This window comes from Prorops nasuta, unplaced genomic scaffold (genome assembly GCF_024137725.1).
Source record: "Prorops nasuta isolate Cenicafe-Biocafe unplaced genomic scaffold, Cenicafe_Pnas_1.2 PNAS00017, whole genome shotgun sequence".
Classification (NCBI taxonomy): domain Eukaryota; kingdom Metazoa; phylum Arthropoda; class Insecta; order Hymenoptera; family Bethylidae; genus Prorops; species Prorops nasuta.
In genome coordinates this window covers 2,488,213-2,503,672 of record NW_027116814.1, presented here as the reverse complement: position 1 = coordinate 2,503,672, position 15,460 = coordinate 2,488,213, and the positions used below count along the sequence as shown (strand labels likewise).

At 30.8% G+C, this 15,460-nt stretch overlaps 1 protein-coding gene across 1 annotated transcript in view; it reads right to left on the bottom strand.

Annotated features, from left to right (window-relative positions):
* Nucleotides 1-15,460, bottom strand: part of LOC136779677 (zinc finger protein 395-like) — a 105,690-nt gene that overhangs the window by 66,348 nt on the left and 23,882 nt on the right. Inside the window, exon 2 of the mRNA XM_066737396.1 lies at nucleotides 3,473-3,636. Within this exon, the coding sequence (XP_066593493.1) occupies nucleotides 3,473-3,636 (164 nt within the window). The remainder of the gene's footprint in view (nucleotides 1-3,472; nucleotides 3,637-15,460) is intronic.

Here is a 15,460-nt window from a genome sequence, read left to right as displayed (position 1 = left end):
GGACCCAAAACTGTCCTGTTTTCAAACATTTCCAAGAATTGCAGAATGTAAACAAAAAGTGAAGATAGTCGCATGGTAAAGCCTAGAGCAAGAAATTAAATTAAACAGTAAACAAATGGGTAATATAATGTTTTATTTTAATGAATGGAAATATATTTTCACGTTATGTATATATACTGTCAATTAAGGAATTATATGAGTTTTTTTTAGATAAAATTATGAGGGGGAGGTACAAAAATAATATTCAGTGTCCCATCAATAAGTAAAAATTCGAATAATTTGAAATCGAGTGAAAAAATAGAAAATCTTTTTGAAATCAAAATTTTGAGTTAGACAGGGCACTAAATAATAGAATTATTTTGATTTTAGAAAGTAATTTAGAGATTATGCATAGATCATCTTTAGATTTTTAAATAAAACCTCATATTTTTTATGCATATTTTTGTAGCAAAAATAACAAATTTCCATAACCCTATTAAATATGTGTTTCTAAATTAATCCAGTCGTTTAATTAAAAAATTTGATTTGAAATTGCACGTAGGAGTGGTTTTAACCGCATTCGTGTGTCTGAATGCTACATATTTTAAGTAAGGCCACTTACACGTACTTACAATAAAACCGAAATAAATTATAAGCGTTTGAATGAAATGAAAAAATAAATAGAGGTTTTGAAAAGCTCTTTAGATGAGCGACAAAAAAATGCAATAAAAAATGGGAAGTTACATTTTAAATATTCAAGATGACCTTCATATTACTTTCAAACGACCATTTAAGATCAAACCAAAAACATGATTTGGTGCTTTTTCTAACACATGCAATTTTCTTTGAGAAAGATTCTCTATTTTTCTATTCGATTCCGAGTTAATCAAGTGTTTGAATAATGGTGGAACATCGTGTATAAAAAAACAAAAAAATAGTGTGGATTTAGGTCTCTATTGAATGGAAAATGGAAAATGCTATTGAATTATTACAGCTGAATTTTCACCCTTCAAATTCCATCAGAGGTCGAACTATGAAATCAAAGGTGGAAAATTGCAACGAAAAAAATCATAACTATAAAATCAAACATTGTTATTCCTAATCTATTCAATTTACAAAATTAATAATTTTTAATGACAAAAAGATTTTTGTAGAAGTTTTTGGAAATATATTCTTTAAAAATTGTTGTATTTAGCAATTTTAACATAAACATTTATGTTTACAAAATAACATGACCAATTCCTAAACTTAAGGATTTTTAATACCCTTAGTAGAATTTTTTGGGAAAAAAGATTATGATAGAGGGGCAGTGGAGAACCTGCAGAAAGAGGGAAAAAGACAACAATAATACATAGAAAAACGGATAAAGAGAACGTTTCGCTTCAACGAATACCCATGTTAGCTGCTTTCGAATCGCAGGTAAATGTATTCTGAGAAATTTTGGTAACATTCCAGGACCCTTGTCCGTTGACCCTTCGCCCTCTGGCTTTTGCTGCACCATTATATTAAAATCTCCTTAGTCGTGTTATTTTTATAAAATTCCCCAGGATTATAAAGAATAAGTTTTTATACAGATTAAATTATTAACACAAAATTGTAATTTTACACAAAGGAAGAACAAATGATCAAAATACTTGCTTAGTCACATTGAAATGCACAGTATTAAACATAAAAAGGATAAATATCTTCGAATAACAATTACAGTACGTGAATTTGTAATGATTTAGGATGCAGGTAAAAGCAAAAATCGAGTGTGATGAAAACAAATGATGGTAAGATGTCTATCGTAGTTGAATAAATACGATCCAAAACCGTTTCTTAATCCACCATTTTCTCACATTTTCCAGCCCATCCCTCAACGTCGAAGACGCACCTGCGGATGTAGTTTCCTCTATGGGGTATTGTGTTGGCGTATATGTGTGTTCGTATGAGTCGAGTGACCTGACAGATTTTCACAGAAAGGACCAGTAGTGTTTACCTGAGGCTCTATGCTTTGTCCAGCAAGAGAGCACCATCAAATTTTAACAATTTTTGATTCTTCATCATGCAGATCCCCTTTCATTGGTTAAATAACAGTTGATTAAGCTGTTTGATTGGCGGACAAAGCTAACACAGCGATAAAAGCTTCGTTTATCTGGGTGAAACAGTGATGCTCTTTTGATGGACAAAGTATAATGCTACTACGTTGAGCTCATTTTATTCGTTTCGTTGGCGTGGGGTCATTCAAGGTAAAAGAGTACTGACTGAATCTCTGGTTGGAAGGGGGTTAAATTTATTTATGGAATTTTATTAGTCATCGAATCCCGTTATTAAAATCACGTGATATATGCATAGCCATACTGTATTGATTTGGTAGGATCCGATGTAAACATAGAAACTAAACTCTCAGTTAATAAAATTCCGTTGCGAGGAAAGGATTGCTAAGTCTCATATAGGTCAGCCAATAACGGTAAGTTGCTTACATATATTTTCTGAGGTTATTCTCATATTTATTACAATTTCCAAATACTCTAATTTTTAACACCCATTAAGATACGTCGATTATTTAAAGTTTCTACCTATTAAGGCAAGAGTGTAAAGGTAAGTAAATAATTTTTATATGCAAAGTTAATTTATTTCTAATAGCTCCAACAATGGTAGGAAATTAAAGGAAAATCACAAAGAATTCAGCTTTCTATTATGCAAATAGAAAAAGTGAAAATATTTGAAGAAGTTTATAGACTAATTAATAATTATTTAATTTAAATTTATTATTATATTTATTGTATATAAGGCAACGTTTATTTCGAGAATTACAAGGAACTCTGTAGTTTTTAAGACATATTCTTACCCGCAAAACCAGAGTTGCCAGTAATTGCTCTTTTACAGCCAATTTCAACTAAAATACAACCACGTATCGCATTTATATATATAGGATTCGTGATTGTATTTTGGTTGTAAAATTGCAATTACTGCCAACTCTGTGTCTAACTATATAGAGGAAGCTAAGGCAATTTATGACACAAAAAATATTTTTTTAACCTTATAAATCAAATGCATGTGCAACTAAAAATTTATAATAATTAATATATAAGATAAGTTTTATTTTGTTTTCTTAGTATTTAAATCATGTTGTCATCAAACTAATTTGTAATCTTTAAGAGTTGAGTCAGATAAAATTAAAATATCAGAATTTTACAATTTGTTTTTTCCCCCTACACTTGATTAACCATATTAAAGAGCAAAAGTATATGGAATCTGATAAACTGTCTAATCCTTCAATCGAAAAATCTTAACAGTTTTAGGTAAATACATGTTAAATAATTAAAATGTATAGTAGTTATTGCAAATAAAATAAAAAATAATTATGATATAAGTTTAATATTTGTTAATAAAAAAGAAAATATACATAGTTTTGCTCTTTGAATGACTCTAAGTGGAGACTTCTTTAGGCAAAAACATAGATTCGCTTAATTTAATATTTATTTCTTTTAATTTGATTTATTAGACTCACCCAATAACGTGTGGTACGTCGATGGAGTGTGAAGATGCGCGCTTGCGATCTCCAGCCATGTCAGCCAACCTCGCAAAATCTGTATCTTGATCTGCTAGTCGTGCACTTTTGCGTGATTCTAGCAGCCTTACTTCGTCAATTCGTTTTGTCAAACTCATTGTGCCCTGTGTAACACAGAAAATAAAATTTTTGTTATTCGTACTGCAAAAGTCTTTATTAAAGAATTTTTTAATATATAGTAATTTGAAAAACAATCAATTTTTGATATGTTCTGTAAGTATAGACTTTGAAGAATGCATTCTAAAAGGGGAGTATCAAAATGTTACATTTTAACCGAGTTATAACAATTTTTTATTATATAATAAGTTTCTGCTATTTGAGGATTTTATTCTTTTGGGGGTGAGTCAATATTGCAGAAAAACGGTCGTCTACATCTCAAAAACCAAGAATTTCATAAAACAAACAGTAAAGACTGTAAAAAAGAAATTTTTTATAAATAGATCAGATAGTGTCCTTCGTTTAACTTTGGGTGGAGAATTCAAGGTCATACGAATGGGACCTTGAGATTTTAAATGCAACCCCTTACTTTTCATTGCATATTTTTATAGCTTATCTCAAGAGCTTTACAAAACACTTTTGGATTCATCACTGTCTCCAGTGGTTTACGACATGTCTCGATTTGAAATTGCATATAAGAGTAGATTTGATTGAAACAGTGTGCATGACTACCACAAATACACATATGTAGTCACGTATTTACCTCTAATTTCAAATTGAAACATCACAAACGACTGGATGAAATGATAAATTTGAAATGTTTTAGAAAGCTCTTGGGATCTTGAGATAAGTTAGAAGAATATGTATATAATAAAAACTAGGAGGTTGCATTTAATAAAGTCAAGGTTACTTTCATACGAGTGTCAATAATTCGCTCAAGGTTAAGGTAATCATTCCTTTTTACAGATTTTTAAAAAATCTTGTAAAAACGTTTTCACTGGTTCTTTTTTTAAAATACATAAGTTTCAAGATATTCGACCACCCTGGGACATTTCACACTCTCAATATATTTGACTACATGTTGGTTCTGCATCCATGTTGGGAGAGCAATTTTTTAAGAGAAGGGGGTCTAATCTAAGAATACTCAATTAACCAATATTATTTTATTGAAGGGTATCTGAATGGATTGTTTAAGGGACACTAACATATGTATAATTGAAATTTGGTGCCTTTATCCTTTAGAGATGTTTTATAGGGTATTGGAAGCCCAATATGAAAATGAAGAATAACCCCCCCCCCCCCTTATGGGTGTATGCTACTGTATATTTTGTTTCAAGTATATTTATTATTATGAACGTCATATGAAGGGTAAAACTGATGAAGTATTAAAGAACTTTGATCAATTTGCAATAAGGGTGGTTTGGATAGTTAAACATCTAAACAGAATAATTTGTTAATTCATGTATTATTTTAATGAAGTAGATATATATATATATATATATATATTTCATCATACAATAAAAATTATAGTACGTGAAACATTTTTTATTTAGGGGCTCAGTTTTTGAAATAATGTCGTGAAGATTTGAAAATTGTACACCAGGTATAACATTTTCTGTCTCATCATCAAATTTAATGTAATAATAATTACCAGTAGCGTTTTCTATGAATTTTTTCAGGTCTAGTATTATGCAGTAGACACATTACATTTATGTAATTGATAATAATAGTACAATAATATTAATGGAGTAAAAAAAGAGAGAATGGAATACAGTGCATATTATATAGTATACCGTATTACTGAATTGCAGACCAAGTAATTATACACAAGAGCACATGTTTAATCTCTCTCCATTTTGATTTCATATTTATATTTTTTTGTGAGTTTTATTGAATGTAAAGTTTTTACTTATACGCATAAAAATGTTATTTTTCTTGATTAGCAGATTCCCTTCGGATGCTTTCTTGTGATCAAACATAAGAGACTGTAATATTATTGTTTAGATAGATATTAATAGCAATTAATAGTTTTGCAGTATAAGGGTTGAGGCAGTTATGATTAATAATAAAGAAAAATTTAAGCAGAAAATAAATAAGGTAAGTAAATAAGATGAGACAAAAATAATGAACTTTTCATATAAAAATATTAACTAACGTTATTTTATCGAAGACTTTTTTAAATCGGATTCGGAAGAGAAACACGAAGAGAGTCTCAAAAATCTGATCTGCTAACACAACTAATCTAATTGCCACAGTATAAATATATACTTGCCTAATATTTGGATTTCACTAATTTTTTTAATTGGAATATTTTATTGTACTCTATTTTTTACGCTGGACGATTTATGTACTTGCCGCTTTTTTTTACAGGCCAGGCTTGTTTTTTGTGGGATCAATTTAATCTCTTAACATAACTAATCTAATTTTTATTAGTGACTATAGCTGTGTGTGTTAAGATATTCATAAAACTTTATTATTATATATAATAATTTTATATTTTTACAATAATCTGTACAATAATTAAAGGCTTTTGTAATAACTTTAGTAACTTAGCAAAAATATATAATAATTTACAAAAAAAATTTAAATAACAACACGTGACAGATCTAGTGCGTAATATCAGTACAATTTACACCAAAAAATTTTGTGAATTTTTCCTTCGACGTATATATACAAGTACACACTTAATTGATTATGTTGATATATACGAAGCAAATAAAAATTTGGAAGAATCAATTTGAGTGCATTATAGTAATTGAAAATGAACAGAATATCGTCATGGGATCACCAATTTCAGTTTTAAAGAATATAAAGCAGCCCTATATATACATATATATAACATAGTATTGTTAAAAATATGCGATAAGAAAATCTCAATTCAAAATACCATATTGAATGCAACTTTCGAAAAACGTTGTTTTATGCTTCAAATATCACGTGGAGCTTAAAAAAGTTATGAATAAATTTAATTATCGGATCGAAATGGACTAATATTAAATTTCAATGATAATTTCTAAACTCCGTTTCACACACACATAACTATGCACATATAATAATCATAATATATAAAGGAGTAAAGCCAAAAAAATACAAAAAAAGTGTATAGATAAAAAAAAATGAATCGGACGTCTGGCCGCAAAATTCGCTATTCTCGTCAAACTTAATGGTGTGTAAGCTTATAGCAGTGAGGCATTAGTATATAGTAACACAGGCTTGGCATATTAATGCGAATATAACGACGGAGTTGCAACGGGTTAACAGCCTGTGGCTCGACGCTTTCGTTTCGTGATCACAGGATCCCTGCGGAATACGAACTTGCGTGCTATTCAATTATGTGCAGCCCTGTACATTCGCCCCGCCCTGCCCCCCCCCTCCAACAGTTGGCTTTTTATGCCGATTGGTCGTTTAGTTTGTCCTGTACGCGAACTTCTCCCGATAGTTCCAGAACAAAGCTGTTGGAAAGGAAAGAAACAGCCTCGCGTTTGTTTACAAACAACCATCGCTCCTCGTCGCTTCACTGGAATCCCCCACTTTCCATTCCTCCACTCATCCAACCTACAAAAACTCTATTTCGACGTTAATAAAAACACCGGGATCCTATTTAGATTCTCAGAAATTGATTTCTCAGTTTTCTGTAAGGGATCGATACTTCTGCACGAGTTTTTTCAACTTATCTGTTCTTTAACCGTGTATAGCATTCACGTGTTATACTTCCTCGGTTCTATATATATAGTATACAGGGTGTTTCAAAATTATCAAGCGATGATGTAAAACAAACGACTCGCTCAACGTTGTACGATATTATGACAAGAAAAGTTTTAATAATTTAGGAATTATGCATAATTCCTAAATTATCGCGGAGAATGTACGCGAGTCCGGGAGATCGGCGACGATTTAAGGAGAAAATTCGCGTGCTCCCCTCCAACGATAAAGTCACAGGCGCCCTCTTCCCTGCGTTATCTCACTCTCCGCGTGGCTCACCGTTGGCTCTCACCGTGATGCCATCCCCCCTCCCACCATCATCGCTACTTGATATGCTCGCGATTCGCATATATAGTAACGTAATTACCACGGCGTATAATTATTTATGCTCGACAGGGGTACGCTCGTACGCAGGAATTTCATTTCCTGTATCAAGCCGTATTTTATTTCCAGTTCGAACCATGCACTTCCGCCTATGCCGCGTGGTCAGATACACCACTACACGTACGCACACAAAGACTACATCCTTGCAGCTCTTGACTTTTGCTTACGCAGCGCGAGCGTTCGTTTGTAGAATCGCACCGATTCGACGAATTTTGTATCAAATTTTAATCGCTCCGTGCGGTTTTTGCTCGTCGATGTTGCTCCAGGAAAGCGAATCGGGGCTCGAAACATTAGGCGATTCTGGGAGGCGCTGTATATTCCGGGAATTAAATATCGGAACGAATAAAGAGGAAAGGAGGAAGGCCATTGGAAGTAACAGCGACGTCCACTCGCGGCCACTTTCTCTTACTTTCAAATTTCTCCCACTACCCCCCCCCCCCCCCCCCCCACCCTACGTCGATCCAACCGTTCACTCGAACGCTTAGTTTCCCTTTTCTCTCTCCTATACAGCGTATTGCGCACGAATCGCGAAAACAGGCGTTACGTCAATCGATAATTAATCGGCGTAAAAACACTGTGCGTATACTCGGGAATTTACCCAAACTTGTAGCCAGTGTTTATAGCGATTTAGGATCGTTAACCTGTCGAGAAAAAAAAACAAAAACTGAAAGATATCTGTGTAGGGATCCACTCATCGGGACTCGCATCCTTCCTGTTTATGCATTTCAGTCGCAGCAGCCGGTTGCGTAAGGCTCTTTGGGTAACGGCGCGTACTCCCCAGTGACGTCATTGACGATCCGAAAACAGCCGAGCGTGCGCGCGCAGCCCGAGAGTAGAATAGACTTCTTTTCGACGACTTTTCGACACGTTTAAGATGAAAAAGTTAAGCGTCGTTTTTTTCGGTTGGCAGTGAGTCGTGTATACAAACGCTGAGATTCAAGGTCGTCGGATGTTGTTGTACGAAGGAAGAGCTCTTGGACTTGGTATAAAAAAGGTTTATTTTTGCGAGAAAAACGGAGAATTAGCGAAAGAAATTTTGCGTGCTAATTGCAGTCCACGGCGCAGGGAGAATAATTAATCGGCCTTGGTAACTATGCGGACGTGTCCTTAAACCGTATCGAGCGGTTTTTTCATGAGTTAAGCGAGCGGAGTGGATTGCGAGACTGAGCTGCCGAACGGGTGAAAGTGCATTTGCTTCGTTTCACAAGCCACGGAAGAGCAGTCGAGGAGCAGCAGGCGTGTCGCAACATTTCTTTCGTTCAACGAGCACCGCAAAATTATGCAATAGGCTCGATGCTCACCTTCAACATCTGCATCCTCTCCAATCAAGACGTATTCGCTTTTTTTGTTTGTATTTTTTAAGGTAAATGAGATTTTTTTGGTAAAAATTTAGTTTATGATTTTAGATTTTTTTTAAAGGTATTTATGTGATGCTTTTGTGGATACGATGGTCGTAGATGCAATGGAAATATTGAACGATCGATAAACTTGTTGAAAGTAATTACACATGCAATTATAGATCGTAACTTATATTGCAGAGATTGTAGAATATTGCATACAGAGTAACATGAGTCATCGATAGTCATTAGAGAAAAACATTTCTTGACTTGTTGATATGATTTTTAGTATATTATAGTGTGTAGTTGATGTTAGATAAAATTATAATATATAATTTTATCATAAATAAAAAAATTAAGCACATAGAGAACCTTTGTTTGATATGTTACTAAACATCCCTCAGTGTTTTTAACAATATAATAATAATAATAAATGCAAAAGATACCATTAAACAATTTTAAACAAATTCATGTGTTTACCGAATGTTATTTAAAAAAATACTTTTTTTTAATCAGTTTATGTTATTCTAATTTTGTTATTAAATATTAAATATTTACAAAGATGAAAAAACTAATTTTGCAAAATTAATAATTTTATAATATTAACAAGTTAACTTTTTTTTGTTTATTTATTTTTTATTCATTATACGTATCTAAGGGAAAGAATTTTCCGTGACGTAAAACTACGAAGTAATAGATTGTTAATGAATTATTTATTTCAAGGAGTTAGGATTAATGTTCAAACCCGATCGGTCGAGCAGTTTCTTAAATTTGTTCTACCAATGACATTAGATCTATTCGATAAAACTGGGAAGGACTTTTCATTGATAAACAAAGAGCTTCGGTAAGGAAAATCAGCGGGGTTCGCCCATATGTAGTCAAGTGTCAGCTGATTCATCCAACCAATGACAAAGCGTGTCCTTGAACTGCATCTTTGGTATAGTGAGATGATTAAAAGCGATACCTTATTCGATACAATTTTTTCCTCTTCCATTGTCCTTTGTCCAAGGTACAAAAGAATTGTCGACGAACGACCTTAATGCATTAATTTTCATAACTTTTGCCTCCTTCTCACGTTAACCAACTCTAAAAACGTTTATAGAGTTATAATGTAAACTTATTTTCATTTTACTGATCCTCGTCTAAACAGAAATATCCTAAATCATTGTAAGATTTTTAATATTTGAAGAAAACGCTATATATTTTATGTAAAGAAAAAGAAACCGAGTGGGAATCGCGTCTTCCATTTCTGGTCAGTAGTCATCGCGAATGACGTCACGCAACGGAATTTCCTTGTCCCTCTCGTGCTCTACCCACACGGTGACGTCTCAGAGAGATAGCTATCATTTTCAATAAATGAAGCAGAAGCTATACATCGATCACCATAATAATTCTTGTTACTTCAGCTTTTTATAAAAAAAATAGAAATATATTCGCATTGATTAGAAATTTTTGTATATATTTACAATTTTCAATAACGAGAACATGTATCTGAACATGGAAAGAAAAAAATAGTATTTTGAACTGTTTAAATTATGTGAACCCAGCCTCATCTATTTTTTTAATTATGAAAAAAATTAGTATAAGATAGTAACAGCAATTAGCAAAATGTAGTTAAAACTATGAAAATGTAATAAATTGTAGTATCAATAAAGTTTATTTAATTATTAGTATTAGAATGTACAAAGATTTTGTGGTAAGCTATACTTATATGTTTTTATTAACGAAACTTTTTTTTCTTCTGTTATGTCAACTATGAATAATATATTTATTATAAATGGAAATAAGTTGTACAAAAAATTAATCAAATGAATAGTGGCATTTACTACTGTACAACTATTACATTTGAATGTCAAGATTTATTATTTTATTGATTTAATCAACACTATATCAATGTTATTCATAGTTAACATAACTGATATATGAAGTCCTAATGATTATTTGTATTTAGTAGTACACAACAGACACATAGTACAGTAGAGTATAGTCACATGTTATAATAGTTGCAGGTGTTTCACTTAACCTGAAAATCTTAAGAAACTTGCATTAATAATCGCATTTATAGTCTTAGCCTATGAGAATGTGATGTGGTTGTGATATATATATATACATGAGAAATTATATTTGTTACCTTCACTACAGAAAAGATACTCATTACATTCTGTGATTGAAACAAGCAATTACAATATTTATTTAAATTTAGATTCTTCCAATGAACATAATTTATTTCAATTGAACAATATTATATAGTAATTATTACTATATCTACGTATTATAATAAAATGTAAAAAAAATTAATTATTTCAACATTCTTTAAATAGTATCTGTTTTATTTAATTTAATAATAGAATCAACTATTAATAATTTAGTTCTCATAACTATATTTTTATAGCTTGTTACCCCTATTTTCAATGCTTAAAAAATTGTAGTAACAAAAAATATCTAATATAGTTAAGCTTACTGGAAAAATAAATACTTGAGGCACTATAGTTAAAATTACTACTCATCTTTCTCAAGAAACGATAAAGAAAAATAAGCACAATAGAGTAAAACTAACCGCGATGATACTACCGTTACACATTATTACAGCAGTAGCAGCACTCACAATGGTCGAGCATAATAGCGGATAGTTATTAGGGTCTTAAGGACATTCAAAACAACCAGCGAAAAGATATTATGCTAAGCTTAATTTTCTGCTTAAGGGTCCGTTACAGAGTGACAGCTGAAGATAAAGCTACTTTTAATAATATTTTATCTAAAAAGTATTGCATGTATCGATACAAAACTTACTTTTATTTAAAAGGAAAACGCTTAAAAAATGGATACCATTATATTTGTTCCATGAAAAAGTATATTTACTTAATATATTTAGAAATAAGGCTATGGGATAAAATTTTATATTGTATAATTGTTGCCCAAACCAGAATTTTTAAGTTATTTTGTAAAATAAACAAAATAGTGCTATTTTCTGCAAATATATTAAAATTTTTTTAAGTATTTCAACTAGAAAATAGATTAGAAGTAATATTTTTTCATTATAGTGTTTTCACTATAACAATACTCTTGTAATTTAATCATTTTTAGTTTGTAATAACCTGAAAATTTTAAAATGATCTTCTCTAGAAAGAGATATAAATGTACTTATTCTCAACTAACTGCTTAATAGATATTTACTTTTATGCAACGAAAAGAATGTTTTCCAATTCTTATACAGGAGTGTATTATTTATCTAAAAAAAGTTTAGTTACATGAAATACCTTCAGTATCAAAAAGTGATTAAAATCAAGTATTTTTTATCGAGCGTCACACTGCATTGGCTTCTTAATGGTGAAGCTAAAAGATTTTAAAAAAGTGTTAAAAATTTTGCTCTAATTTTTTAAAAATAACTAAAATAATTTTCAAACATTATAATAAACTTTGTAATAAAAAAAAAATTAAGTATTTGTTAAAATATGAAAACAGTCTATGTAGTTCAAATAATAACTTAAGATTATAGCAATTAGATCTATGTTTCAGATATAAAAAGTAAGGAAAGCTCTATTATGCAATTACATAATTAATTATGAAATATTCAAAAACTATGAAAGCAGTAGAAAATTATATTTGACTTAGAAATTGGCAACTAATGCTATCTTGTGACCTATATTATATTTTATATACTTTTTTTAATAATTACAGTTATGCCAAGAAAAATCTTTTTTTTTCTACTAGATTTCAGTTTATAAAATTTTTATCGTAAAAGTATACTCTACAAATTCTCTAACATAATTTTTCATAATTATGGCAAACGAATTTTTAAATAAGTCTTGTTTACCAAAAGAAGTTAATTAAAAAAGTTTAATATCTGATATGGCTTCTGTTATTGATATAGAAAAATGAAGACTGTGCATTTGTAAAGTATATTTTTACAAATAAAATGGTTGCTCATAAATTAAAATTGAGCTAAAAAACATAAATTATACATCAAATTACTAGTTGAAAAATCCACATAAAAAGAATATTGAGAATCAAGATTATATTATGTAGATTGGACGGAGATATATTAGACCAATATCTTATTTTCTGTTGCCTTTTAACAGTTACAAAATATATCATCCTTAATTATTCAATCATGCATATAGCAGAATTTTAATTCCCCTTGCAATTTGAAGCAATTTTTATTAATACACTCTGAATATACAGGGGGTGAACTATTTTAATATATTATCTTGATTATATTCTAAGTAAAGCAAAATAGAGATAAAAGGGCCAAACTAAAAAGTTTCTTGAAAATGAAGGAGACATAAATTATTGCTACTGGTTTGACCTTGGAAGCTAACTGCAAGCAACATGAAGGTCATCATAATATTTTTAATTACTATGCCCTATATTTTTACATATACTTGTACCTGATCTCAAGAGTTTCTTGAAACACTACGCAGCTTCTCATTTTTGTCCACGATTGCATAACTTATAGATCTTAGGATCTATCACACAGCCTGCATTAACGTAAACCAGTAGGTCTCATGGACAGACCTCGCACTCATATTTGTACAATGTGCATGCTTGCGTGCGTGCACACTTGCAGGTGTCAAAACACTAACGTTTTTTCCTGCATAAGAATATCGAGTGATTTTCAGATTGCTACTTAATAAACTCGATAAATACAGGGGATGCAGTCGTGCAATCTTTACTTTGCAACTATCTTACTCATAACTTTTAAAGGATGAAATAGAAAGACGTCCTTGTTTTGATACTTGCAAGCGCATCAATGCACACACACACATTCACCTACACACATATAAGAGCGCAAAATCTACCCATGTAACCTCCAAGTGGTGCATCATGTAGGTTTACGCTGATGCACAGGCGGAACCATAACGTCTTAAGACCATAATTTTGGCCACCCTGATGGAAAATGTAAATCTACGTAGTATTTTGGGAAGCTATTCGGTTCAGCGAACCTAATATGTAAAAGTGTATAGAGTGCACCATAAAAATTATAATGACCTTCGTGCGACCTTCAAATGACACTTCAAGGTCAAACCAGTACATTCACCTTGCGTCCCACTCGAGATTAAATAATTTTTTGTTTGACCTTTTCATCTTCATCTTGCTCTGCTTATAAGATAATTAAGATAATGTATTAAAATGGATCACCCTGTATAATCAATCGATTATAGTATTTTTCAATAGAGAGCAATATTTTCTAATTGCGATTTTTGCTAAAACTTTTATCTGCGCCATTCATTGTTTTGGAATGAAAGAGGATTTTAACATTTTTATAAATTTTCTCTTATGAGGAATCCAAAAATAGTATATTTCACGTATAATTGAAAAAAATAACAACGTTTCATTTTATAGAACAAATTAATTAGGGTAAATTTCAGTGATTTTTTGTGATTTTTTAATTTCTTGTCAATTTGCTTTACCGGTAGTATCCATAACGTATCGTAAATATTTTCGTTCTAAAACGTAAATGAATTTAAAGGGCCTTATTTTACTGGCGGACAAAACTTATTCATACCACTTGATTTACCTAGTGTAGTACCAGATCTCGAGCAATAAACCGGTGACAATAAGAAGAACAAATGGAAGAAGCAATGAATCTCATACTTCCATCATTAACCTAAAATTATAATTTTTCTACATTTTAGTCAAATATTTTTTAAATTATTATCAATATATTTATTGTATGTATGAAATGAAAATGAGCCTAAAAACAACGTTAATCGGAAGATTATTCGAATATATTAGTTATATCTTGCAATCGTCATTTTATTAACATTTTATAGAAAGTTAATTTTATTTTACTATAATGTATCTAGAAATAATTATCTATCAAATTCTCTAGCAAGAAATCATGTCAATATAATTAAAAAATTTTAAAATGATAAGTTAGAGAAGCTGTTTTATTTAAAATAGGATATTGAAATATTTACATTAATCATATTCTATTACATCTTTAATTAAAATTAATATTTATTTATTACTTGTTAATATTAATTGCGTCGTTTATGATAGTTTCGATTTATTTTAATTTGATATACAAAAATTATATAAAATAAAATTCAATTTTTATTAGAATTTAATAGAATGACAACTGCAAGATATAATTAATATAGAAATAATTGTCTGATTAATATTGTGTTTGGGTTAATTTTCATCTTGAAAATACATGTATCGATAATAATTTTAAAAATGTTTGATTAAAAATTTACAAGTTGGAACATTTGCATTAGTGATTGGAGTATCAGGTATATCAGGCTTCTTCGATTTTCCTTGCTTTATTGCCATCGGTTTATTACTCAGGACCTGGCACTAGACCAGGTGACCCAGGTGGTATAAAAAAGTCTTATCTACCAGCTTAGTAAGGCCCTTTAAATTGAATTTTGTTTCCGAACGAATATATTTTGGCCCAAAAAAAGTAAATAAATATTTTAGAGGGCCTTATATAATTCGCTCTGCAGAAATGACTCTCCTCGACATGTGAATTACTCGAACTGCAACACCAAGCCCTAAACCAATGAGTATAAATGAAGCAAACTCGAAGAACCCTTATTTATCTGTTACTCCAGTCGTTAAACCC